Below are 27,922 nucleotides of genomic sequence, written 5' to 3'. Positions count from 1 at the left end.
AGACAATGTCGCCCATTATTATTTTTTAACTATATCCATATCCCAAGAAGTGCAGGATTACAGAACGTCCTCGCATGCAGAGTGCTTCACGGCTCTCGTCAGACAAGCGGAATGCGAAGGCCTGGGCTGCCCCAGCCTCGGACGACAACGGGCAGCGTTTGGTGAATCCTTTTTTCCACACAGGTAAAAACCCCCACTGCAAGCAGTAATTTCAATTCATTACGATGCGTAAGGCTTCCAGAGAGAGAATGGTTAGCCCGAGCGCAGTCTAAGTCGTAGGAAATAACCATTCACAAGTACAACAAATTAGCCAAAAATGGTTTTAATGCAGTCCTTGCTGCAGTACAGTACAAACCGTGCAGGCTTCCCAGTATAAACCGTAATAGAAAACGACAAAGCAGACGGTACTTCAGCTGTAGAAACCACACAAACACTTGGAACACGGCAGTGAACCGTACACAAAGCATCAAGTCAGAGTGTCGGACAGTAAAAACGAGTATCCAAAGCTCTTGAAAAAACCCACCTGAGACCAAAAGTCTCGATGCCGGCAGCTGCATTAAACTCCTGAACCCGATGGACCATCCCAGGCAGGGTCAGCAGAGCATTTGGGACATTTGCTTCATGAAATTAAAGGGTAGAAATGGGGGTGAAACACCCTGGCGGAGTGGCACGTCCTCAGCTGCGCGGAACAGCACTGGCAGCGTGCAGGACACCTACAGCCACCACCAGCAGCCCGTACTGGCGAGCCGCAGAGCAGCCGCACGCGGTGATGGAGCAGTGCTACGAGGTGCAGGTGCCGTTCCCAGCGTTCCAGCAGCTACGGGCAGGGAGCCTGCAGAGCTCCCTTCCTCGGCGGGCAAAAGCCGCTGCCCGAGAGCCCTTTGCGGGGAAGGGTCAGAGCCAGCACAGAGGCAGTGTGGGGGCTCCCAGTCCCATCCCAGACCGGCGCTGGCCGGCAGCGTTCTGTGCCGCCCCTGCCCATCAAAGCGCCAGTGAGTGAAACCCACCTGCTTCACGTCCCAGCAAGGCAGAAAACCCCGTCTAACGCCGAACTGTGAAGTACAGACAGGGCTGTGATTATCTGACCCTGAGATTCAATTTTTGTCTTCGAGGGACCCACTTTCACAACAAACACAGATCACTTTCAGATGACAAAGAGCCAGACGGACAGAATCATTTCTAAAATAACATCACCTTTTCCGTTTTCTGTGTCACTGGTGAAGGGGACGCTGTCAGGAGTTCCCAGCTCCAGCAATGCCGTGCGGAATTACTCGGGAGCAGCTCCTGCTCAGACTGCCCGTGAGCGCGGCGGGAAGAGGCAGCAGTTAACGTGACCGCGGCAGGAGTGGGATGCCCACACACCGGGTTAATCCAGCTCAGCACGCCAGGTCCCACCTGCCTCCTCGCACAACCTCTTCCCCACAAAAACAGAGGCACCACAGCTCTCTACATCATTCACGACATCATCAGGATACCAGGCGCCAATACCAGAGACTTCCCTCTCCTGCACATCCTGGAGGCTCCTGGATCCTCCCGAAAAAGGCAGGGGAACAAAAATAAATAAAAATACAGACACCAACACTTTGAGGAATCCACTGGATTTTCCTGCCTGTTACCAAGGGCAGTGCTGATCCGAGGAGGCGCAGCACATACCTTTCCCGGTTCAGGAAGGGGTCATGGAGGACAATTTCGTTGGTTTGTTTCCAGGCTTCCCATGGGATTGAGCTCAAGCATCAGCCCAAGAAAAGTTCAAGTCTAGTAAGTACTGAAACAGCCGGAATGCCTGCAGGGGAAGTACCCGCGTGTTGCGGGGTGTTTGATGCAGCCAGGCATTTCTTTTCAAACACAACTGGAACAAGAAGCAAAGATGATCCCTTTGTCCTTTTTGTTGGGTTTTTTTTTGGTCGGGGTTTTTTTTCCCCTCCTTAACTCTTCTACTTTTTTTTTTAACAGCAGCTGTTATCCACTAAAGTTATACAAATGCTGCTGTAAATCTTAAAACCTCATACAGAAAAGAAATATTTTAAGCAGCATGAAAGCATAACCAAGTTACAGGCTCATGTCTGAAATGTAAACTTACACTTTATTTCACAAGGTTTGCATTCCAAGCTGAAGCTAGGCAATGAAGAAATAAAGAGTTTTAGGAAAGAGAGAAAAGCAGCGTGGGCAGCTGGATCCCAGCGCTCCGAGCAAAGCAAGCTCAGCCTGAATGAGGAGAATCTCACGCCAAATGAGGAGAGTCTCAAGCCAGTACCTGACAAACATTAAGATCAGTTACAAATCAATATGCAGCACAACTGCTTAAAATGACTCCTACTCACCTTCAGAGCATCCACACAACCGCACAAACAGCGGAAAGCTGACAGTATTTTAACTGTATAGGCAGGAGGAAGAGGAAGGACTCTCTCAAAGGGAGACGGAGAAAAGACAAGAAGAATAAAATGGGGTAACAGTGGGGATGATCTCAAGGTTAGTCACCAGAAGAGGACTGAGAGCGTCAAGCAGGAAGAGCGCAGGGCAATGCCGCAACCTCGCAATGCCTGCCGCGGCCACGCTCTCTGACAGACCGTGATGATAATGACAAAAGCCACCCCACCATGCAAACGCTTTCACTGATGGGTTCAGAACGACTTTATTTTTGCAAGCGTTCTGTATCAAAACACAAGCTGACAGAATTGGAAAAATACCAATAAAATGACGGTATTTTCAAGTACCATGGATCAACTTCAAAAATCTGTACCACAGGAGTCACGGAAATGAGAATGTGGCCCTTTGAGCTAATTAATTCTGGCTTAATAACCAAGGTCAGCAGTAGCTCCTGAGCCTGCTAATGCAATGCTTTCGTGCCTGAGCCCGCTATGCAAACAGTAAATCTGCTCTGCTGGCGTCACGACGAGGCGGGAGGCAGCGGGTCCCTGAATACATCTGAGCACACCGTTCTTTCCAGCTAACTCCGGGCAGACAAGGTAATTCCACCCCCCCTGACACTTTCCATTCATACTACGTTACAGACTTTATGCATCAGGTTTGGTAACTAAAACTAAGTTGTGCTTTCAGTCCACACCAGCACACAGAGCTAAAAAACTGCAGCTAGGGTAGATTCTGCTGAATCACACTTCTGGTTTGCTGCAGGACGCAAACACTCGTTGCCGAGTGCTGTCAGGAAGCTCCCGGTCCTGGGCAGCGACGGGACACTGCAGGAGGTACACGAGGCACAGCCTACTGGAAACACACAGGACTGTGTCCCCGGTAAAGGCACACAATCTTACCCTACTCCAGATCCACACCGTACCAACTCAGCAAGAGACAAACCAAAATCGCAGCGCAGTGAGGCGTACGGAGTCCTGATTCCTCGGGCAGGACTCGCCGGCCAAGGAGAGGACTTGCCACAATACTATCCACAGAAACATCAATGTGATGTTTTCTCTATTTCTTTTCAAGAGTAAAGTGTACCTGAATGTGAATGGGAGAGAGGTGAGGAGGTGGTTGATAGTGGTCAGTTGTTCTGGAGCGCTGATCTACGAGCAAAGGGGCGAGACAGAGTGGCAGGTATCACAGTAAAGTCCAGCAAGAATGGTCGTTCCTCCACACAATGACATCCACTTGGAAAAGCTGCTTTCAGCAGAGGAAGCCCTCGCTCACACCAAGGAGGTGAAATGCATTTGTGAAACGCTGAAATACAAACAGCAAACGGGCTGAAGGCAAGGTGGAATGTGCTGTACCCCGGCTGAACTCTCACTTCTGTGCCCTGATGTAAGCTTTGCATTCCACACTTCCAGAGATCCAAATCCTGGCGACTCCGACACCTGCAACGCCGGCCGTCACTCACGCCACACATATTGCTACCTGAGGACTGCTGGCAACGCTGCAGACAGCATCTGGCGGTCCTCTTCCAGCTTCCACAGTCTCATCACACCAACCCTGGCAGTAACTGGCAGCAGGGCTGGCCATGTCACGCTAAGCCCACAAAGTCGTTCTTCTCTACATACAGGTGCTTCTACTCAGGCTCTACTGGCAGTCTGAGCTCCCCCAAGGACAGAACTGTGTCTGATCCTGAGCTGCAAACCACTTTTCTGCGTTGTTCTGCAGCAGATTTGTGATGCTAAGCCAGAGCAGACAGCTCCCTGGATGGGGTTGAGGCAGTTGCCTTGGTGCTTCCACACTGCACCAGGTTGCCGCGCAACGGCTGAAGGAGCACTACGGTCACGCAGCTCCAGCCAGCATCAGAACCGAGATCCAAACCTCAGGAGTCTACCCAATTTCTTGGGTGTAATCGGATTCACAGCACCTAGCCAGGCAGAGACTGCCAGTAAGCAGCGTGAGGTGGCAATCCTGGTGGGAACAGGTAGCGGGGGCTGCGGTCAGAATTACTGCTTTTCCGCTGCCCAGATCTCTAGTTAACAGCCTTTTTAAAGGCCAGAAGTACCAACTGGAAAAACTGCACTCTCCTTAGTAGGCCATCTGCATTTATGTTAGTGGCATCCACTGCAATAACGCACCAAGCAAAAACATCTCGGCGCCAGTATTCTGAGGAACAGCGAGTTCCCCCCAGGGACCTGACCGCTCATTTGCGCTGCCCTGACGAGCACGGACGCACAACGTCTCCAGCAAACGCTGCGCTGCCGCGGCGTTCCCGGACACCGACCTTCCACGGCAGCCTTCTGCTCTCAGCATCTCCTTTAAGTAAGCAGAAGAGAGCAAAATGGAGCTTGTTCGGTCACTCAGACACGCGTTTTTTTCCCACATTTTCTTCTGCCTCATTTGTACACAACTTTTGTATTTGTTTCACGTTTCATTCTGAAGCTTTCAAAAACCTGACGCGTGACTGCTGATTCAAAGTGGTTCTGCAGCTATCAAACGATCTGCTGCTTCCACCTGGACCCGTTTGTTAGAACCAAGCGAGGCTGAGCTGCTTCTAGGGAAAGAGCAAAGTTGGCCATAACTAATTACAAGAACAGTTACTGAATGAGAGCAAGTTACCTGGAAACCCTTAACGCGGGTCCCAAATCTGAGCTGGATCGCTGCCTTGTCATAGAGACATCTGTTTCACCAAGAGCTAGGAGACACAACCTGGTTTTCTCTGCTGCCTCCTGAAGAGTGCTGCCGCGGGACCGCAGGCAGGGATGCTGCCTCGGGATCTCGCCGGCGGCTGCTGCTGCTGCTTGGCGGAGAAACGGCGCTGAAGGAACGACACGGCTGTAAACGGAACCAAATCCAGAACGGGGGCGAGAACCCGCTCAGGAAACTCCCGTAAACCCACGCGGCTTCAGACCCAGCTCTGCGACTCCTGTCTTAAAAACACACTGCAGCTGGGATGACACAGAAAGCCACCAACTCATCTTCTTGCTTTTACATACAAGGAATTTAGAGTTTTAAAAGGCACGGACAGCACCTCTGTTGGTGCTAAATTCCTGCACATTTCCTATTGTGTTTAGCTGCCATCTTCCCCTCCAGCTCCCCCTCCAGAACACATTTTTTCCAGAAATGAGGTGATTATTTCCACTGCCATCTTTCATTGAATACAGCATAAGGTCCACCACGAGGTTTACATTAGAAATGCAGGTTTAGACTGAGAGAAAAAATACTTTCAGTGCTCAACAGCCATCTGCTGACAGAACCACCCAACAGACACAAGTGGCTGACACACGAACACTCAGAGTGCTCAGTTCTACCTCGAGGAGCAGAGAGAGTGACCCGGGCTGAGCCCACCCCGAGTCCTAACTCAGCTTCAGCTATAAGACCTTCTACAGCTTACTGCCCACTCTACACCAAACCACAGAGGCTGACGGATAAAATGTCTGTCCACAGGACACGGGTTATACCAGGGAGTTACACGTCGACTCTTACGGACAGATAGTCTCTGCAAGACTCTTCTGTCTCACGAACACACTTCCACTGGTAGCAGCGGCAGAGGAAACAGAGGGAAAAAAGGATTTAGTATGTAGGCAAGGCCTTTGTCACCAAACAGATACTTATCAGGTAATTCCTCATGACACGCACAACTGCTTCTGTAGTCACTGTCCACACAAATGGGCTGAGAAACAAACACAAAAACGGGATAGAAAATGGTAACAAATGATCTTAAAGGCAGTGTACTAATACTTTCAGCATGCACCTAATTCAAACATGAATGACGGAGTTGCCAGGTCTGAATCATGCAGATTGAAAAAAAAAAAGACTCAAGTCTAGAAAAATGCCTATAATCCTGCCAGCAAATTCTCCGTTCCATTCTACTGAATAAAAACAGCGATACGTTCCTTTGCCTGCAAATGGAGCAAAATGAAGAAAAACTCTGACCACCTCGTAGTGCTGCCAACCCTTCAAACCACCGGCTGATACGTTTACTTAGGAAGAATTTGAAAAAATTCAAGGCATCAACTGTCTCTTCAGCATCATGGGACTAAAACCACCTTCGCGGAGCGTAAACTCCAAACACTACCGTCAGAGCTAAACTTTCAGTGCACATTTCCAACTCCTGTTTTGAATTTACATCTTCCTCTCTGACTCCATAACCACACACATTTCCATCAAACACCGACCCAGGAATGAGCTGATATTTTAGCCCTAGGAATTAATGCAAACTGGACTGTCTGAAGTTCCCTTTTGCATTTTAGGTGCCTGAAAGTAGGATTTGCCTTAAAGGGTACTATAAATCAAACTCTAAGACAATTACATCCTCCTAAAATCAATTTTAAAAAGATCTATGGCCACAATATTCTTGAATCTTCATACCAGCAATGTGAATATTTTATTTTCATACACAGCTGCACATGTATATATGCATGTTCAGCACTTTCTCAACACGCTTACATCCAACTATCGATTTAGTGCCAAATTTAAGTGGGTCTGTCTCTCATTGAGTTGAACTGACTCCGACAGAACTTCAAAAGCGTTGGGAAACGCCACCCATCAGAGAAGGTTGGAGAATCAGTCTCAAAATAAATACCATCCCCAAGAATATTATGGCTTGGAAGAATTTCACAAACTCGAGTCCCTGATGTTTGCACAATGAAAAGGCCTTTGGAAATGCCCTCGCATCAATACTTTTTACCTATTTTGAATAAAAAATATATATTATTTATAAAATAAAGAGCAGGCCATAGAAGATTGGCCACAATCACTCTATAAAACTGTTCTGTTCACTCCATAACTTAAACTTATAAAGCCTCGAAACATCTGGATAGCAGGATTTCTGAGGAAGCACTCTAGAATGCAGATTCCGATCAGATGATACTTCATGATGCTTTCTCATCTTGAAGATCCATTTGTTTTCTGCCCCTCAAAACTGAAGTCCATGCCAAGAGAAGGGATGTTGAGTCCTGAGAGGGAAGCTGAAATTTAAATAAAGGAGAATGCAGAACTGTAAGCACTGATCCGACGAGCAACAGATGGCTGTCAAATCTTGACTTTGCGCTTGGTTTCAAAGCCAAGCAGAACGACAGGGAAAACGCTGGTTTTTCACTCAGTAGCATGGCAATACGCAGTCCTCGCTGACTATCGACAGAAAAAACACTTTGGGGTTTTTCGCCTCAGTGGAAGAAAATGGAGTCGCATCTAGAAAATGCAAGAAGCCCATTTATAAAAGTCTCGAGCTGCCCCGTTTGTGTGCAGAGCTAGGCAGCGGGTTACAGGGCTCCACCATACAACACAGTTATTCAACACCCACGGAAAACAGAGGGCAAATTCTACCTGACTATTCCACCTCCTGCAAGTGGGACAGCGTCCTACGTTTTGGTCAGCTGCCCTCCCCTGTGAAAGTGCTGCACGGAGACGGAAGAGGATGCAGCCTGCAGGACACCCCCCTCCACTGCGACAAGAGTCAGAACAGGTTACACCCCAGCGAACACCCTGGCAGCAGCACCTGCCCCAAACCGTATCTTCCGTTGTTGTACCCAAGTTTCTCCAGGGTGAAAACAAAATATGTAAAAGAGTAGCAGCTGATGTGGGCACCGCAAGTTACTTCCGTCTATTCCTAACTGCAACTTGGCTGATCTAAACTTCAGTTTTTTTCAGGACTGTGTCTGCCACCTTACTGCACCTTGCACGAACCACTGAACAGACTTCCAGTCTTGTGATCGTGCAAGTTAATGCCAAGAGTCATTCCTGCCACATTTACCAGTGGAGCCGCACAGTTTGTATCCTCCCCTACAAACTGCTCTCGGCTCTTGTGTTAACTGCGTCGACATCCCGCCCTGAGCTACGCGATAGCCACCGTTTTCTTTCAGGTTGTTTTAACAATGTATTTCTGGACAAGATGGAGAAATACCAGTGAAATACTACCACACATCAGCATGACGCTCTGGTGAGAGGGTCTCTGCCCGTCCGTGGGCTCAGGGGGCAGGATGGCATGCTGCCATTGCAGCTGCACCACCACAAAGCCAGCGTGAGGGTCTGCACCACACAGCCTTCTGCGCGTTGGGTGACTCTGCCCGTGCGCTGTGGGGCATGCTGCTGTTAAAGCCCAAACCCGCCCACCATGACCCACCAACCTGCCCGCGGAGCAGCTGTTTTGAAGGTAATGACAAAAGAAATACTGACCTTTCGGAACAAGCTTTACACTGCTGCGTCTTCAAACTGCTACGTCTCCCTTTCTATGGCAAGGGATGAAGCTTCACCAGAACCTACAGAAGGAAAAACAAGGTAGTTAGAGGTACGTACATCTGTTTTTCTCACTGACAATATATTTTTCACTAAGTGTGGGAGTGTCAGAGCTAACTGAGGAGCAGTTTTTCAACCCAGATTACTCTATTATTGGCTTTATCCATTTTAAAACTGTCACCAGCTTTAAAGCCAGACAGACCAATAAAGACCTTTCAGTTTTAATGGAACATTTCAGGCCTTTCCGGCTAGAAAATTATAATGGTTTACTTCTATTGTGTAAGATGGAATCTGAAAACTCTAAGCTTACAGCACTTCATTTGCTGATGCCTTACAAGAAAGAAGAGCAGTGGTGAGAAAACAAGGAAGAGTAAAACATCGTTTGTGCCTACGACGCAGCCTCCTGAAACCCTTCAGCCAGATGGGAGTGAGGGTACCAAAGCTTAATGAACCAGGAAATTATGTTCTCTGAATACCGTTGGGTTAGTACAGCCAGGGTAGAAACACACGGTAATACATTCCATGCACTCACGGTAAGTTTATTCCTAAACATTTTCACTTGCAAAATAAAAACATAATTTTTCTATGAACACAGTTTCAGTCTAAATCTTGGAAAACTGAAGCTGTGGAGGTTTGACTTAAGCCGTATAGAAGCAGCACAGAAACGTCTACTTTAAACCTATGTAGAGAGGTTGAGGCAGCTGGGCTCGTTTCATCTGATGAAGAGGAAGCTCAGGGTCAGCCCACCAGCAGTCTGCAACTACGGAGACTGTTTAAAATGACAACCAGCCTGAGAGCAGCTCACACCTCATACTCAATGGAAACAGCATCCTGCTGATGGTAGGCAACAACATTTTGCTCTGCTGTAGATCTGTATTATTACAGTAACTAATACCCAAGAAAGTCAAAGCAATTCATATGCATAAATCTATCTGCACAGCCTGCCTGAGAGATAGCAGGTTATCACGCTGTATCACTCCCCACCTGCAAAACATGGTTAAGTAAAACACAATGTCCTGTGAAACAACCCCAATAAAATCTGCAGCAGCTATAGGAATAAGATCCAGTTCCCAAATTCGTACTTCTAGGGTTGTTCCCTTGCCTGCCAAAAACGGGATTTCAAAACTCTGTTGCTCTGTAGACATCTTATACGGGTCTTGTGCTGCTCAGTTTTAAAATCCAGAGCTCACTGTAATACATGATTGTCAAAATGCAACAATGGCATCAAGCAGTGTCAAATATCAGTTTGCCACAGGACTTTAATTTTCTCCAAATTAATTTTCTCTGTGAAGGTAAAGAAAGAAAAACAAAGAGCAAACACCTCCCCCTTACCACTCAATGATACATACACAATAAAGCTGCCTAGGCCTCTTGTTTCATTCTTACGTAAGAAAGAATCGGTGCTATTTTCATTATCAAGTTATTCTATTAGCACAGACATCTATTTTACCATGCAAAATCTCGTCCATTTATGCAGGTGGGCAGTTCCAGAAAACAACCCTTTATTCTGCATACCTTTAGGAAAGCAGAATATGAATGTGAATGTCAAAAGGGAACTGGTAAAAGGATCTATAAGACACGCTGCCTCTGGGACATCAGTCTCACTGAAATTTCACTACCGACTTTGTGTGGAACATCTTTTTTCATCTAATTGATTTAGCAGCTGCAGGTCTGATCCACATACAAAACCATAATGGTTTTACTAAATATATTCACCAATTAGTTCAGTCGAACTGACACAGATTCCCACACAGGTACCCCTCCGTCATTTCAAACCTGACTGTGGGGCAGTCATTGATGCAGGGTTTAGCACTGCTTTAACTTTGTCTTTTTCTGTCAGACACAATTTAACCATTTATATCGTGGCTAAAATCCAGAGAAGCAAACTTAGTCTTTTGTCTCAGTTTACTGAACGGACCAATGCAGCATTGTGCGGTAAATACGCAAGGGCAAAAAAATCAAGTGCAAACAAAGAAATGTAACAGTGAAGAATCGCTAAACTAAAAATCCCTCTAACAAAGCTCATCAAAGAACGGACAGACATATAAAGTCTTTTTTCTAACAGGACATCCATAGCATCAAAGGTTTGTTTACCTTCAGAAACTGATCAAATCTACTGTACAAACACGCCAGTTCACCTAGAATTGTTCTGAGCGCATTGGTTTCTTCTGCGGAGATGAGCGCACAGCGAGGCAAGCAGCAAAGCCAACCGAGCTGCTTCACTCTCGTAATAAAGCTGAGCAAACAAAGTATAAAGTAGCTTCCTAAACATATCACTGCATTCAGGGGTTTGCACGCATGTTTGCACAAACTCTCAGAGGATAAATGCACTTAAAAAAAGAATCTTAGTCTTTTCGTTTTTACAGGCACAACTTTCTGTCTCCACCAACCGTGCTGCAGGCAGCAACGCTTACCTATAAATACACTCCGCTGGTGGAAATTTCAATTTCTCCCTGCAACCTGCAACATCCTCTCAGTTCATTCAGTTGCAAGTAGAAAGCTACTAAAAAAAAAAAAAGTTGACTCCAAAGTAGGGTTTATTTTTAGTCTGTGTTCATCAGTCAAGTCAGAGCTGCCCAGTGATGTAGCCAACAATTTTTATTTGACTAGGTCTTATAATTCATCCATTAGTCACTGTAGGTCAAGACACAATGAATTTCCTTTAGCGTTACCTTACCATGAGGGTCTTCATCCATTCCATCGTCTTCCCACTGCTCTTCATGTGCTAGGAGAGGATTCTGAGCTTCACACAAAGCTCTCATTGGGAAAAAATGTCCATCGCCCTGGCTGCGTGGAAGAAGGCAGAGAAACACACTGTAAAAAGCAGCAGGTGACTTGACGGATGACCATTTCTACACGTTTCATCTGCCAACAAAGTTTTCTGTTGCCTGTATTTCCAACATTTACCTGACGTTATTTTTAAGTTTTGAAAAATACCGTGTTTATTTTTTGTGGCAGCTGGGATACCAAGTTTTACTTGCGAGTAGTTTTGGTCCCCAATTCCTTCAAGCTCTCTGGAGAATGAAAGTTCAGACCTATACTCTGGAATTAAGTAACTCTTGGCAGAACTTACATGTGCCTAACTTGATCAAGTCATTGGGATACAGGAACAAAAAACAGAAAAAAATTAACTTGTGGCCAGTTTGAAGTGAGGGCAGAACTAAGGAAAACATTTATGTGGAAGGAGCAATTTTATCAGTTTATATCACAGATTCTTGAGGGCAGAAATTACAGTTCTGTGTTTGAATGATACCCAATAGAAAATGGCCCAAATCTTAGTTCGATCACAAATAAAGACCCACTTTCTTGTGACCTAAACCTGTGCACAAAATCGAAAAACAACAACAAAAAAAAAACAACAAACCTAAACCGCTCTGCAAAGATCTCAAATTGCTAAAACTATTTTTGCTTTACTACTGCCCAAACAGGAATGCGTACCCAGATATCAAAAAAGAGTTTGAGAGCACTTTCAGATTCATGTAGCGTAAACTGCCAGAGCTAAACCCGGGATGTCCAGCTTGGTCTGCACCACTCTATTCCCTACACCCAGCAGTGCAGGCAGAGCAGCTATACCCTAACCGAAGCACCTTTCTCCTCTGATTAGTTATCTTTATACGATTACTGAAGAAATTCAATTCCAGTGTACTTCACTACTGGTCTGCTAAGTGCCAAAACACCATTTTCCGCTACATTAAGAAACCTAAACTCTGTTTCAGGCAGAGGAGTCTGACGGAAGCAGAAAACGGTATCTTTGAAGTGAAGCCCCACCCACACGTGTGCCACAGGAGTCTGGGAAGAGCTCAAACACCCTGCGCCACACATCAGCCCCCAAAAACCTTTCCCTTCCAGACTTCTGGTGAACAGGATGAACGCAGGTGGTGGCTGGTGGTTCCCTGATAACGATGCACGACAACAGTCAGCCGAGCCACACGGTAACAGCCGTAACGCACGAGGCTGCAGCAGACATTTAGATGTTCCTTCACTTCGTTGTATGAGCTTTTAGCACTGGCTTGATTCCTACTTACCTAGAGGCAATAGGTAGCAACCAGAGCTTTTTTTCTTCTCCGAACACTTGCTGAAGATTCTTTACAAAGCCAAGATTGAATCCATTTTTATCTGGGCCATTTTGAAACACTGGAGCTGAGAAAGCCTCTACACACAGATGCAATTTCAGTGAAAAAAATGAAAATCAATGCCACATACTCTGAAACAGGATCGTGCATGTTGTAGCCATCTAAAGACAACATGATTTAACAGATTATGAACTAGCATTACAAAGATACAAAGTTTGAAAATAGTATTTTTTTAATTTTGCAAGCCTGTAAAGATTTTCAAACTGAAGGCAGGAATTTGGCCTTACAACTGACCCATATGGAACAGTCCAGACGAACTACAAGCGGTTTTTTTAATCTAGAGAACAGAGTTAAAAGATCTTTGCGTAAGACTTGTTGAAATTCAGTGGGTACAAATTTCTAAGCAAAAAATCAGAGAATTAAGTAGGTTGGTCTTCAATGCATATTTCAGAAGTGGCACTGGAGATTTGAATTGCCTCATTCATTAATGATATACTGAACAAGCATTAGGAACAAACATATGCAAATAGACCCTCTGTTATGGTGAGGCATAAAATTAAGAAAAGAAAGAGAGGGGAGGAGAACTAGAGTGGCACTAGAAACAATTTTATCTACCTTCTAAGCTGCTGCAGAGGTCTGACGTTTTGGGATAGACAAGCTTCAGTGCCCCATGAAATGAGTTTTAAACTTAGTAACTATACAGAATCAGAATATTTGCTCAAACTCTTGATAGTCTGTGTTTTGTTATAAAACTTTATCCAAAACCTTTAAAAATTGAACAACATTTATCTGAGGAAAGACAAAGAAATCACTTGACAAAATCATACTCTCTCAGATCTTCATTTCATTGGTTTCATAGTCATAACTTCTTTGCCTTTGTCGATAGATACTGCTTTTCCCAACCTTACTAAGCTGGCTTAGGATGCAGTCCAGCATCTGAGCATAAAGAACCCTTGTGCCCGAAAAGCTGCACTCATTTCACAGAAAATGTAGTTATACATACACATAACATTTTTATAATCGGACTCTTACACTTTCAGGCTCTCGCTTCCCTAACAAAGCTTTTGTCACACCAGCTCACAAATGCAGCTCATTTGAAGTGACAAATTTCTGCAGCATTGTGCCAAGATCTTAAATCTTCCTCCCCTCATAAGCCAGCAGGAATGTATAGAAATAGAAAACAAATGCCTTTTTTTTTTTCTTTTTTTCTTCTTACAGCATTTTTGGTGTGTCTTACTTAAAGAAGTAAGAGCCTTACCTAAAGTAGATCTGTTTCTACTGACGAGCCAGCAGTGGTAGCCGAACAGAAACATAAGGCTCACGAAGAACATGACCGCCACAAAGAGAAGGAAAAGGATATGAAATTTGGAACGTCCATTAGTCAGTTCACCCTGGAAAGAAAAACAACAGAGAACAAGTGATAGGAACAAATAAAAGCCGGAAACTCTTTGTTCCTAGAGAGAAGAAAGATATCCTCTAAAACTCCTACTTGGAGTTCTCAAACTTGTATACACGAAAGTCACACCCTACTATGAAAAGCAAGAAGAGACAAAGCAATCACCTGGTTCGTTTCCCCTCCTGCAACCAAAGCAGAAAGAGCAGGGTTTTGCTACTAACTGTTTGTATGTAACCAAGTCAGTACAATCACAGCTTCCCGCCTGGGCACAGGAAACATGCCCTGTGCCTGCAGGGAAACGAGCAGGCACGAGCTCTTGAAGCCCTGCTTACGTCCTGCAGTTTCCTGTCCATGTATCAAAATTCTGCACCTCTTGCAGTATAAGGCACGCCAAGAAAACCTGGCCTCCATAGCTACAGCAATCAGGGAGCGTTAGAACTGAGCATAGATAGTTTGGAGAGGTTTAAAAGCCAAGCGGGATCTTACAAGGAGAAGAAACACTTCTTTCCTTCCACAGTAGAAGAGCCAAGTGCCAGAGATCCTCCTAAGCATACATCTCCATGCAGGCTGCAGGGGCCTCCAAGGCAAAAAAAATCCCTCCTCAGCCTCCGCACATCCCATATATGCAGCCACAGAGCTCAAGTCTCCGTGCCTTTCTTAGCATAAGAAACAGTTACTGCTAGTGTCCCACGAGCATCTCAGGAGGCATTTCATGTAAGTGGTTAGCCATTACACCAACAGAAATTTAGTAAATTCATGCACAACAAAGTTAAGTTACTCCAATGCAGTCATACAGAGTTAGCAGAAGAGGGGACATAAAAAAACTACAGACAAAAGGCCAGTCTCTTAGTGGAACTGTCAGCTGGCATTGCTTGCACATGAATGATAATCGATCACCCTGTAAGAAGCATACTTTATGTCAGTGAACTTTTAGATTGAGAAAGGAGCCATATAGGCAGTAGGAAATGAACCAGGTTTTTTGATATGGTTCAGTAAATGTGTACAGATCAATGCCAGGATGTCCTACTTGATACCAAAGATTCCGAGATGCATACAAGCAAACACAAGAACAGGGAAAGGATCGAACTTCTTCGCCAGACGCTAACTACAGTTTGAAATTCCTGAGGTCTATTTGCCTCTCACTTTGTGCGTTTCAGACATATAACAGGAGTTCTACTCAAAAAAGGGCGTGGGAAAACACCTCAGGGAAGAAACACAGCCCCTCCATCGAATGAAAGCAAAAAAGTAACAAGAGTGACTAAACCCCACGAGACTCATAGATATGAAAAAGTAACCAGATTTCACGACTTACTGTCCAATACTTAATGAAATACTTGAAGACTGTTGCAGCAATATACAAGCAATACAACAAAGAATAGGCTAAGAACAGCAGAAAGAATTTGTAGTTAGAAAATCCAATGCAGTTATTCACCCTAGAGAACAAAAGCAAAGTTGAAATCAATCAGGATATGTACAGCACACAGTTGTAACACAATGAACATTACAATGTTTTTGGTTTTATTAAGCCTCTTGATTATACAACACAATTTTGTCAATAAATAGCTCCTCTTAGTGGTCAAAAAGAAATACAACTGAAGTCTTGCTTTTCACTTGAGGACTTCTTGCTATTCCAAGTAAAAGGACAGTTCATAATTTTGGAATCTGTTTTAAGTTGGTACGGCTGGTAAATCTGTCACAGAGACAGGCTCTAATGACTCATGTCTGTTCCTTGTCTACAAAGGCAATCAGATCTGCGACTTCTGCATTACTTTTTGCGTTCATTTGTAAAACTCACGAGCCAGATTCACCACTGCTTGCTTGTTTGCATATAAAAAAAATAAAACCAAATAGCATTTTAATTCTCCATGCACAGGACAACTCTAGAAAGGAACAAGGGAATGCAGAAAAAAAGGATAGGTGTTTGTTTCAAAACTCAGGTTGGACAAATCCTCTACAATTTAGATTACCAGGGAGGTTCAGATGGGGAAATGTTGCTTCTGATTTCTGAAGTCTTCCTTTTAAAAAAAAGGAGGAGTTTAAGAAATTTAGTGGCAGTAGTTCTCAAAAAGTACAAAGCTTACTGCATCCATGCACCATTCTAAACAAACGGTCTTGACCATGCACAGGTGGCAGGCATCACTTCAGAAACAATCTCCATGCAAATATTATTACTGAAAGCAACCACCAACTGCATGCTGGAACGATTATGTACCCAAAATTAGAGGCTAAGTTGAAGTCCTTTTAAAATCTGAATAATCATCAGAGTGAATTAGCAGTTGGGCTTTAAAGTATATTAATATAACAGCTTTTTTACACATAGTTTATGGAACAAACATGAATGATCTATCTTTCAAAATAACAAATGTTCCAGGCAATTTCAAAGTGTAATTATTTTATGAATTTCCCAACATCAAGAGATGTACAGTTTAAAATGAAAGAGGCACACAGATACTATTCTGTGGAAAAAATGTATTTAAACAGCCTCTCTTTTCAGAAAAACTACAAACCAGTATCTAGGACATACCAGGGACAGTGATGATCCATTTTTAGCACGCATCTGCAAAAGGACAAAAGAGAAAAATGGAAGATTTTTATTTAGCGCTTAATTGCCAACTGCAGATCAACAGCAAAAGCCTCTGTTTTTTTCTGAGATTTCTACATGACACAACTCAAGATGACACTGTCACTCTGAATTTTTAAGGAAGGTATCATTTTAAGATGGAAAGTTATTACTTTTTCAAGATCAACCAGTGTCCTTGGTACTCTGCAAATTAAAAAGAAATGAAAATTATTTGTTCCCTAGAGGGCCTAAAACTTTTGCAAAAGAGTAGAGGTAAACACCTGGAATATTTTAAAAAAAATAATATTAAAACCTCAAAATCATACTCTATTTTAATCTGCCCAGGTTCGTCAGTCCACTTTCACCAGATAGCACACTTTCTGGCCACCTCACGCTGCTACGCTTGTAGGTGTGGGAACTGCCAACGCTCCAGGGCCACAAATCGCAGAACTGCAAATGCCGATGCTGTCACACCCGAGCGTGCGCTGCTGACTGCGGCTGGAACGGAGGCACCTGGGTACCTTTACGTGTGGAACGACACGCGAAGGACCAGCCCGGTCACATAACTGAGTGGTGACAACATTCACTGCGGTGAAAAACAAGCCAGGAACTTACATAGCACAGACGGAGCAATGGTGACAACGATCAGGCTTTATCAGCTGGCATCTGTCACAGAATCGAACACCTGAAATTAAAGACACATTAACACCAAGTAACAGAAAAGTGTTCTTTTTTCACACGTTAGTTACTATTCTGCTCATTTCCTAACTACTCGTGTTCTTTTCTCAGTCACTTCACAAGATGGGCTTCTGGCTTCCACATTTACTCTGACTTTACACACGTCACCAGGAGCAGGGCCTACACAGCAGTTCCTTACTGCAGAATGCTCTGGCTTCTCTGCCGGGAATGAACAGGTCAGAGCCTCCAGCGTGACCGCAGGTTTCTCAGCCTTTGAAGGGAGCACAGGAGGCATTTAACCGCAGAACAGGGTCCTGAAACCTGCTCACAGAATAACGCCCTGCCTCTCTAAGCTGGGCACCATTTTAAGTAAGAACGACGACAGACTTTGCTGTACTATTGCTGTTACTGAGCGCAGACGCCGTAAGGAGGCTTTTGAGGGGTCAATGCAAAGGGTAAGGCATTGTTTCTCAGAGGCAGCACCTGGCACTGCGCTGAGGAGGAATGGAAGCATTCAAGGCTTTTTTCTTTTCCCAAACATAAAGCCTGAGAGAAAAGGCACAGGAATGACTCGCACCAGAGTGACTCGGGGCACGCAGGGGCATTAGGAACGCCGTGTTGGTTGGCAGGATCATCTCTGCCAGCACAGGCTGCTTCAGCGTGCCTGGTTAGATTCAGTGAAACAAAGCTCTCTGCGTAGCTGACCTCCATTCCCCGTCCTGGTGTACACCGGCAACCTCCTTGCAATCTCAGCGAGAATTTGCCTCTGCACCTCCGGCCTTTCTTCATTTTCGTAGCGTTCTTTGTCAGCGTAGGACATGTGGTACTGGAAGCAGAAGTCACGAGAGGAGCAGTTACCCATGGGCAGCAGAGATAGTATCTCAAACACAGGCAAGTTTGGAAACCTTTTTATCTCCCACCGCTTCTAATGAGATTAATCTAACATGAAAATGTATTTGTTAAGAAGACAAATAGAGAGAGTAAGGGCTGGACAGCCGGGATACTATGTGATACATCAATAAGAAACGCAGAAGTGAAATTCAGGATCACGAACGAACATACTAGAATTGCTACTACTGCTGCCTTAGATTACTATTTTTCAGGAATAACATTACTAACTATGATCAGGTTACTTTAAGCATTTCCCTTGTGAGCAAGATCCAGTCCCTAGCCACAGTATTCTATTTCTAAAACTGGGATTAGTTGTTATTTATAAATTTACATTCTTGTAATTAGGATCCAATTATGGCCATGCAGATGTGGAGTGCCACACAAGCATCACCCTCATTCCATTGCTCCAAATGCAGTGTGTTACTAGTATTTCATAAGGAGGTAAAACAAAATGCCAAAAAAAGTCAACCCATTCAAGAACATGAAAAAGTAAATATTTGGTAGAAAAAGAACTGAAACAAATGTCTGCCTCTGACTGTCCTGTGCCCCAACCACGACATCATACTCTTGTCCTAAAAGAAGCCACCTACATTAAAAAAAACATGCCAAACTCGTAACTAAAGTATTATTCATGAAACAATCTACTTTTGTCACAGTGAACCCTGGCTTCTCCTTCCCATAGCATACTGGTACATTTATCTTCTGTGATGCTGCTGACCAGGAAAGCCCAAGGACTGGAGCTCCTGGAGCTACATGTATTCCTCACACCAAACCGAATGCCATGTGCTGTGGACATGACCACACACAGGCAGCAGCAGAATCTCAGCACATTTAAAAGGAGAATGATTCTTCTATCCTCCACTATCACAAGAAACAGTCTGACAAACAAAGCAAACTTAACCACTCCAGCGAGGCCTCCTCCAGCCGGCAAAGGGCTCCCAGCAGAGCAGGCATGCCGGACTTTGGTGGGACACTGAACATCCCCAGACGCACCACAATGATCTGGCTCAAGAGATCAAGAAACGCCACTACCATTACGAACACAGCCATTTCCATCTGCACTGCCACATCTTCTGTGAAGAGTGAAAACCAAAACTGAAGGTCCTATCTCAGGAGACTCCAGTAGGGCGAGGTTAAGGAAGCTCCTCAGGATTTGACTTGCAATGTATTAAATGCTTAGAGATCAGCCACACCATATACATACAAAAGTTAATAATCACCAATCCTATTACTCTCAACATGAAAAATCCTATCAGCTCCTGCAACGCCTGAAAAGGCAGCTTTAAAAGTTAACACCATCTCTGATTTAAACGATGCTCTTTGGGGCAGTTAAGGGATTCTCAGAACAGTAAATTAATCCGTTTTTATGGACAACTCTATGTCCCTTTCCAGCTCTTTAGGACACCTGATCAGTTGCCCAGACCACCCAGATATCATTCACTGCAGAACGAAAGCAGGGATGCATAGTGCTTGGACTCTTACCTTTCTGCCTGGCTGCACCGGGAGAGTAAAAATAGACTTCCAATATGTCCACACAAAGAGCACAAAGAGAATATGGAATATTATAAGATAGGCCACTAAAAAACAAAACAAAACAAAAAACAGAAGCAAAAAAATGACTTCTTAAGCAAAAGTTTCATTCACAATGGGCATAATTCCAATCTTTCATCACAATGTAAAAAAAAGGGGGGGGAACAGAGAAAGATTTGCAGTACCAACCAGTATTACAATACAGCTAAACCTTACGGGCCAAGGGTCAGTTGAATTTCAGAGTTCTGTGGCTGCAGTTAGGGGTTACCTAGCACAGAAACCTCCCCTTCTTCACCCGATCCGACTCCGTGGGTGAGGAAGAACACAGCTGTAAGAGACTTCACCCACGGGGCAGGGGACAGCCCTGCGTCACCGGGGATGACGGGATCCCTGTCTCTTCCCCATAGCCAAGGCATAGGCAAAGCAGAACCGGCTGGCGCTGAGCAGCATAAAGGTTAATACCGCAATACTCCAGCAACTCCAAATTTTGGGTTTAGTTGCTACTAGCAGCACTCAGAATCCCAGTACCATATTGTCAGAGCACTGTCCACTCACGCAATGCATTCTTCACCACTTGTGAGAGCGGAGAGAAATAACATGCTCGAGCAGAGCTTTACATCACCAGAAAAACTCAAATCTCTTATTAAACAGCTTTTAGATTTGCCACAGTTTTTATAATAGAGCAAATCAGGAAAGCATCCCTCAATTTGAGCAAAACAGGTCTTGTGATTACTGAGAAAGAATTGTAATCCACTAGATACAACATTACCACATGAAATCCAGCATGTGTCAGAGTAGTCTTACTTCAATCTGCAAAATTCGTTTCAAAGCCTTTGGCAGAAGCAGGCACAGTGTGGTTCAGAAAGCCAAGTCAGCTATCCTTCAGCTACCCAAACTATTCCATCGTTATTTCTTTAATGCTCATCTCACTAAGACATTATCTAACACTCACAAGACAGTTTTCTGTAAACACGCCATTTAATCATACTAATAACCTAATTCTCCCCTTTTCTTTTAAGCTTCAAATTCTAGCAAACTAAAATTAAAGTAACTCCTGCTAGTGGAAAGAGAAGTATAAATCCAAACGCTTCCTAACTTCTCAGGCAAGACTGACTGTGTGAAAATGTAATCGGTCAAAAGGCCAAACACAGCTTTGAGACTCAGGAGATGACAAATGATCTGACATGCCTCACAAGAGCGTGACGGACTGTGTGACTGATCTGTGAATCACTGAGAATTCAGTATTATGCTCTGAAGTTTGCCTGAGATGTTATCCTTCTACTACATGCAGGTGGAGCTCAGTCATTTTTAAATTAATATATAAGGAGATACATCTTGCAACAGGTTTAATTTTGTTGATAAAGCCATACAGCAGCATGTTACAGGAAGCTGACCTGGAGATGCACTAACAGATTAGGCGACTAATAACGTTCTTCTGCTGAATAATCATTAATATCACGCTTTCTATAGTTTCTCTGTAACAGTTTCAAATATCACGACAGCTCTCTAGTGGAAAGAGAATTTACCTGAAGCAGCAATCTGGAGGAGCTTTAAAGTATCAGCTGGCACTGTTCTTCACGGAACAACCTGCCAGCTGAAACCTGCTACACCTACTGCTATCCTTCACAACCCTGGAAGAAGAAATGAAGGTGAGAGGCCATCTGTATTAGCCCAATGCCTCCAAAACACCTCCAGGAAAGAAGAGGAGGCATACTAAAAGGGCCACTAACCCCTTATTCTTAGAATGGGGCTGTGGCATCCAAGAATGCACCGGTGGAAGCCCTCTGGTCAAGCGATCCTGCTGCTCTGGCCAGCTCGCTCAGCGACCTCACGACCCTGCGTCTGGGGCAGAAACCTTTGCTCTAACTCATCCATGGTAGTAACCAAAAGTTACTCAATTACCACTCAGTATCTCGTTAGCGGTCAACAGAACCAAGCAAAAAATCTTTTGCAAAGGCCTCCCTACAAAACCCATGAAAAATAGCTTTCATTGAAAGATCAGATAAACAGTGAAAAAAACCAGGCGGCCGCAGAACAGAACTAGCCTTTTCTGTTTTGCTTGTAAAATCATCTCTGAAAACATAAAACACAATGGGAGAAAAGGTGCGTGGGTCTATACAGAGAGATATACGTATTTTTTTCTTAAAGAGTAAAAGGGATCAAAGCCTTTTTACATTCTCGCACTGTGACTAAATAGGAGCATTTCCCAGCACATTCAAAAGTTACAGAATGCCTAACAGTGCGTGCTGTATACTTTACGAATGTGTAATCATACGAAGGAAACACTGAAAGAGTATGTGAGTTTAAAAAAATTGACAGAAAGTATTCTTGATATTTTAACCAGCACATTTGTGAATCTTTTTACACAAGGACCGAATGCCAAAGAGTAAACTGAATGGACGTACCTTTTTCCACAGGATTGCTCAGAGTCACTGAAAAAGAAAAAACATGTGTCTACAGAGCAAATAGGATTCCCAGAAATGCTTGTGACAAATAAAGTTTCTATTGGAAACACAACCATTTTAGGAAAAAAAGCTCAAATTCAACAGACAAAAAGAGAGTCCCCAATTTAGCACCAAACCAAAAGCATCCACAACAACTCCTTGTTTACTCACACAAATGACACCCACAACAAGATGCTCAACAACTGCTACTTAGGTTGTATTTTCCCTTGTTACAAAACATATTCTGTATGTTTGTACATTAGAAATATGACAAAAATAATCCACTGGTGACAGGGGTGTGACAAGATTGCCAGGGCTCCTCCAGCAGCTGTCCAAGCAGTACCTCTGCACACGTATGCACAGGCACGCACTCGTAGCCTGCTCTGTACTAGTCTCCAGGTGGTCTTGACCCTCTGCAGCAAGCCATGCCCCCATGCATTTCTGCATCAGCACAAATAAAGACTTACAAATCGTCTCTGCTTTGGCCTAGTCAGCAACAAAGGGATAGGCTGTAATGACTCAACTACTTTTACACTTCCTACTAGCAGAGTTTTTACAGCCCCTCCTTACTTTACCATAATCACAGAAGCACTCCTTACTAACAGAACTACTTAGAGCAACCAGCAAAGGCTACTTTGCTCAATGTCTGCTTACACTCATAACTTTAAAATCCATTCATTATTTTCAAAGCCATCATCCAAGTTTAACAGAAAAGATAAAGACACCTTTAACTGAAAATAGAGCAGCTCTGTGACATCTTGACAGAATACTGCTTGGAAGATAAAGATCGTTCATGGGATGGGAGCCCCTTAGATTGAGTCTGTAGCCTTGAATCTAACGGTTCCAACTGAGATGTGTTGTTTCTTGGAGGAACAGAGGAATGAAAGGAAACCAGCTGCCACAGATCATCTCCCAGAGGCACAGTACCCTTACAAAAATAAGATCGCATTGTTGGAAGACCCAAAGATTTGAGAGACTCCACATATCAGCAATGACCCCTTCAGTGACTCTGTTTGACTGCACAGAAAAAGAAGGGACCGAGGGACTGGAGCTTTATAATTCTAGCCTACAGCCAACGCCTGGAAAGAGGCTCCACTCTTCAAGACCCACTCTATCACCTTGAATAACAGACTCAGAAAATGGAAATCGGAGTAGGAATCAAGAGGTCCTGCTTTTACTAATGAAAGGAGCTTTTCTTCAAATCACACTAACAAACAATTTTAATTTGCACGCTCCATGCTACACAACCATGTAGATGAAAGAAGAGACCAAACATTCACTGTATCTCTGCACACTCAATTTCAGATGAACAAGGCTGTTAGGAAGCCTTTAGTTTTTCCTTTGGTTTGCTACAAATCAATCTATGAAGAGTACCTCAGCTTTTCACAAATACTGCCTGGTTCCCTCCCGAAGTACAGGTCACACTTGCAGCACGGCCTTTCTAAGGGTTTTACTCGAGAAAAGTGCAAACTCCTAAATAAAGATTATACGAAGGGTTTTATCACAGGACCCTGGGTCACTGTTCTCACTGTGGCAGCAACCACCAACCAGACACGCAATCAAAGCCTCCTTACAACTTGTTGGCCACACCAGTCATCGAAAGTTTAAACCCAGTATCACGAGCTACCTCAAGGACGTCACCCCCACACTTTCAATCCTCAGCAGCCTGCACAACTAAAGATGAAAATCGAGAACCCAGACAGAGCAGCTACGATTTACGTGGTTGCAACAGCTGAAACGGCAACACACAATGGATACCTGAAAAAAAAAAAAGCAGCCAACACATAAAGCCTTGCTGTGTTAGAAATCCAGAGGAGAGAGAATGTCCCGAGAGCTGGTTTTCAAGTAACTGCATATGCAAACAGTTAATGTTCAAATTTTAAAACAATTAATGTAGTCATTTCAACTTCTGTATAGATAACCTCCTCCACACAGAAATAAAATGCATGAGAGACAAAGATAGGGCAAAAAAACAGATGGGTGTGGGCAAATGAGTGATTTTAAGCTGCGATTCTAGGCAGTGAGATGAGCTCCTGCCAGCTTAACCCAGCATTTGCAGAGCAGCACAGGCCCAGTCCAAACCCCACTCACATCAGCAGGGTCTTTTCTAATAGCTGCACTGAAACTTGGAATTAACCAACGTTAAACATTACTGAATTTGCACAGCACTGCAAACAAAGTACGTGTCACAGGACTGACAGCATTTCAGGAAAATGCTCTGATTTGTCACGTGGTCTAACTGACAGATGTACCTTGGAGATATCGCTCCATGTGAATTCTTGAAAGGAACAGCCCACAACCTCCAAGATGGAACAAAATGCCATGAAGTGTTTGGGGGTTTTGCCTAGCTGCCAATTAAGACAGATCAAAAAAGCTGCATTTCATTTTAGTCCCTGTTTGGGTTTCGGCTGCCGCCGGCAACAAAAAGCGCCACGCGGCCGCCCCTCCCCCTGCTGCGGTGCGGAGGAGAATGGAAAGAAACAGGCAGAAACCGGTGGGTCGGGATAAGGGCAGTTTAACAGAACAGCAGACAAAGGGAACACGAACAACAACGATACAGGTAAGGAGAAGATACGACACAAACTTGCACAACAGACCCGCTTTCTCAGACAGGACCGGCGCCGCGCGCTCCCCAGCCACGAGTGAGTCCCCGCCCCCCCCCTCCCCCGGAACCCAGCGTGACATGGTATGGAATACCGGGCTCAGTTTGGCCAGGTGGGGTCAGCCCCCACCCCCCGGCTGTGCCCCTTCCTGGAGTCCGGTGGAAATTAACCCTGTCCTGGCCAAACCCAGGACAGTCCCCATCAAGCAAAAACAACAGGTCTTACTGCACTGGCAACCCTAACAAAAACCCGATTTACATCTGCTGTGCGGTACCAGAAGGCAGCTCCTTTCACAGAAACATCTCAAACTACAAACCTCATGGCACAACAGGACGCCGCACCACAGAAACCCCGCTAACTGACCCCACCAAGGCCCGGCCGCGGAACAAAGTGCCTCTTCCCCCGCCGCAGCCCTGAGCAGAGCCCGGGGGGACACCGGCAGCCCCGCAGACAGGAACAGCAGGAAGAGGAGGAGAAGCAGGAGGTTCCCCTCCAGCCCGCCGCGGCCCGAACCGCCCGGCCCCCGCCAGCCCGCCACCGAGCCCGGTGCTGAGGGGAGGGCCGGGGCCCCGGAGCTCCCCTCCCCCCTCCCCGTCCCCTCCCGGAGCGCTCACCCAAGCACAGCTCGCAGACGTAGGCGTAGTAGGACCAGAGGACGACGAGCGCGATGATGAGGACGGGCAGCCAGGCGAAGGCCCTCTGGCAGCACCGCAGCCCCCGCGACAGAGCCATCTTCCCCCTCAGCCCGGCCGCCTCGGGCAGCGGCTGAGCGGGGCTGAGCGGCGGGGGAGGAAGGAGCGCGGCGCTCGGAGCTCGGCTGAGTAGCCTGGCGGGCAGCGACAGGGTTGGGCGAGGCGCGGCGCTGCGGCGCCCCCTAGCGGGAGCAGCGGTGAAACGCACCAGTGACAGAATCCCAAAATGGTAGAGGTTGGAAGGGACCTCTGTGGGTCATCCAGTCCAACCCCCTGCCGAAGCAGGGTCACCTACAGCAGGCAATTCAGCAGTCCGTTCTCTGATGACTCTCCTTACTAACAGCTCTGTTTACCAGTGATGATACGGTTTTGTGCTTTGTTCTGTTCAGCTTGGCTTGTTTTTCTTGCCGGGCGATCCTGCCCTCTGCAAATTTACCTACGCGCAAGCCGAGGTTACTCGTGGATACACGTGGGAGATCTGATCCAAGGCAACCTGCGGCACAAAACCAGCATCCCCAACAACCACCTGCCATCATGGCATGTAACGTAAAAAAGGAGAAGATAGATGAATCCTCCGGTCTGCTCCACAACCCCTCTGAATTCCTGTAGGAATCCCCCTCGTTTCCACATTCAGTAATGTGTTTTGAATTAAAGCTTCAGTTAATTAAATCCACTCTACTGCCCCCGTTAAGGAAATTAGTTTTCTCATCAAGAGAGCGATTTATCTAACAGAACGTAGTCCTGATAAAACCCTGCGGTAATCTACCACGCTTTCCCGTCACCTCTTTGTTCTTCATCTTTTCCTCTCAGAACTTGATTTTCCCTGTTGTTGGTATCAAATTCGCAGGTCTGCCCTGCTCCTGTCAACTTCTCTCTCTCTTTGAGGGTGGCAGGTACATTTGCCATTCTCCTGACCAAATCCCTGAAAATTTAGACACCAGCTACAAATCCTCAGCTGCATTTGTAATTCTGCATTTAGTTCTTTCAGTATTTTAAGATGGAGATGATGGCCTACAACCTCTGTTTGTCTCAAAGAATTTGTTCAGTAATGAGGTGACAGGTCTCTGAACCTCTTCTCCACCCACCACAGCTGGTACAGTCACTGTTCTACTCTTCTTCAGGCTACCAAACTCTCCTAGCACAAACCCTGAAATTTTTGGTACTTGTTTTAATTTTCTGTGGGTGGTCCAGCTTAACCAAGCTTTTGGACAGTGCCTGCTGTAGGAAAAGTGTTTTGCAGACACCAGAACACATGTTGGCCTGAGCTGCGTGTAAACCTAAAATCTCAGACATCTGAATTAGACTGTGAAATCCACAATCTGTGTTTAATATAAATATATATAGAGAGAGAGTCAATGGAAAGAGAAATGCCCCCTTCCAGGCATTCAGGGAGGGGATTCTGGACACACACACTCAATGTTTTGAGGATTTGGAAGAGGAAGATGTGAATGCCTGCTTGCTTTCTCCCTCTTGCCCCACGCCGCTTAGAGCTGAGAAGCCAACATTTTTGCTGGCAATACGTTTTACAAACAGTACGATTTAAAAATCATTCTTGTGAGCTAAATCGCTGCCTGAAGCCACTCGCAGATCTCCTCTCCTAAAATCTCAGAGCTGCTAATCATACAGATGATCATATAGCACATCCATGGCATGTTTCTCCTGCGCGTGCGTATGTAAAGCAGGAGGGCAACCTCTCTGACAGACAGCAGTGCAACACTGTAAAAGTGAGCAGACATTTTCAGATAATGCCTCTGTAAATCAAGTTAAGACTATTTTTTTTGTTCGACGGCCAGTTTTTCTATGTGTTCTAAGATCCACATGGATTATCTTCAAAATTCTTTTGTTTCATGGGCTTCCAGGGGAGACTTAGTCATATAAACATGAGCTCATCTGAGGTAAGAGATTCCCAAATACAGCTCTTTAAAACCAAAAATAACCAACTGACCTTGAAATCTTGTGATTCTTATAACGTATTTTTTGGCACTTGTGGTTCATATGGTAGCTCCCCATTTGAAATTGCCAGCTGGAGTTGGATATAACTGCTACAATGCACCTTGTGCCCTTTTCAGAAATCAACACTACACATGTTATTTAAAATAAGCGTTGAATCTAAAGTTGCGCTTCAGCCAATTTTAAAAAGGAAAGAAAGTCCTCCCTGGATGTGCAGCCTCACTGGGCTCCACAGCAACTCCAACAGCTCCAAGCAGGCTGACTTAAGCGAGAGGTTTAGGGAGACGTGGGATACCCTAAGTAATACCTGTATCTTCAAGCTTCATTCTGACCGGGAGCAGTTCCTGCTAACACACATCACACACCGCTCCTTAAACCAAGGAGCAAACTTCTGCAGAGTTCAGAAAGCTGTGCTTTCGTCCACAGGTGTAGCTCGACTATTTAAAACTACTGTCAAAGACTGCAGCACTAAGGCGGGCAGATAAGCAAGAAAATCAAGTACTAGCA

General features: G+C 45.0%; 1 protein-coding gene across 2 annotated transcripts; it reads right to left on the bottom strand.

The window, feature by feature from the left end:
- Positions 1-317: 317 nt before the first annotated feature.
- Positions 318-25,544, bottom strand: ZDHHC15 (zDHHC palmitoyltransferase 15). Of its 2 annotated transcripts, none has more exons than XM_075435261.1 (12): positions 25,388-25,544; positions 22,132-22,158; positions 19,679-19,773; positions 18,011-18,131; positions 17,243-17,312; positions 16,592-16,624; positions 15,380-15,500; positions 13,930-14,062; positions 12,624-12,750; positions 11,276-11,385; positions 8,539-8,621; positions 318-7,331 (listed from the first exon to the last, which is right to left on the bottom strand). In XM_075435261.1, the coding sequence occupies exons 1-11, from the start codon at positions 25,503-25,505 to the stop codon at positions 8,578-8,580; spliced, it is 999 nt and encodes a 332-aa protein (XP_075291376.1). In that variant the 5' UTR covers positions 25,506-25,544; the 3' UTR covers positions 318-7,331; positions 8,539-8,577. The 2 variants fall into 2 exon arrangements, with proteins under 2 accessions (XP_075291376.1, XP_075291377.1); XM_075435262.1 differs by lacking the exon at positions 318-7,331 and adding an exon at positions 7,338-7,554.
- Positions 25,545-27,922: the final 2,378 nt, after the last annotated feature.

This window comes from Opisthocomus hoazin, chromosome 14 (genome assembly GCF_030867145.1).
Source record: "Opisthocomus hoazin isolate bOpiHoa1 chromosome 14, bOpiHoa1.hap1, whole genome shotgun sequence".
NCBI lineage: Eukaryota > Metazoa > Chordata > Aves > Opisthocomiformes > Opisthocomidae > Opisthocomus > Opisthocomus hoazin.
Note: the sequence above shows the minus strand (reverse complement) of the source record. Positions and strands in the feature narration are given on the sequence as shown.

What these genes read in the sequence shown, in the direction of transcription:
- ZDHHC15 (XM_075435261.1), bottom strand. Translation starts at nt 25,505, where the DNA reads ATGGCTCTGTCGCGGGGGCTGCGGTGCTGCCAGAGGGCCTTCGCCTGG. An exon ending in GAGCAATCCTGTGGAAAAAG is followed by an intron (nt 19,774 to 22,131) that starts GTACGTCCATTC and finishes TTTGTTTTTTAG; the next exon opens with TGGCCTATCTTATAATATTC. An exon ending in CACCAGGACGGGGAATGGAG is followed by an intron (nt 17,313 to 18,010) that starts GTCAGCTACGCA and finishes CTTTAATTTCAG; the next exon opens with GTGTTCGATTCTGTGACAGA.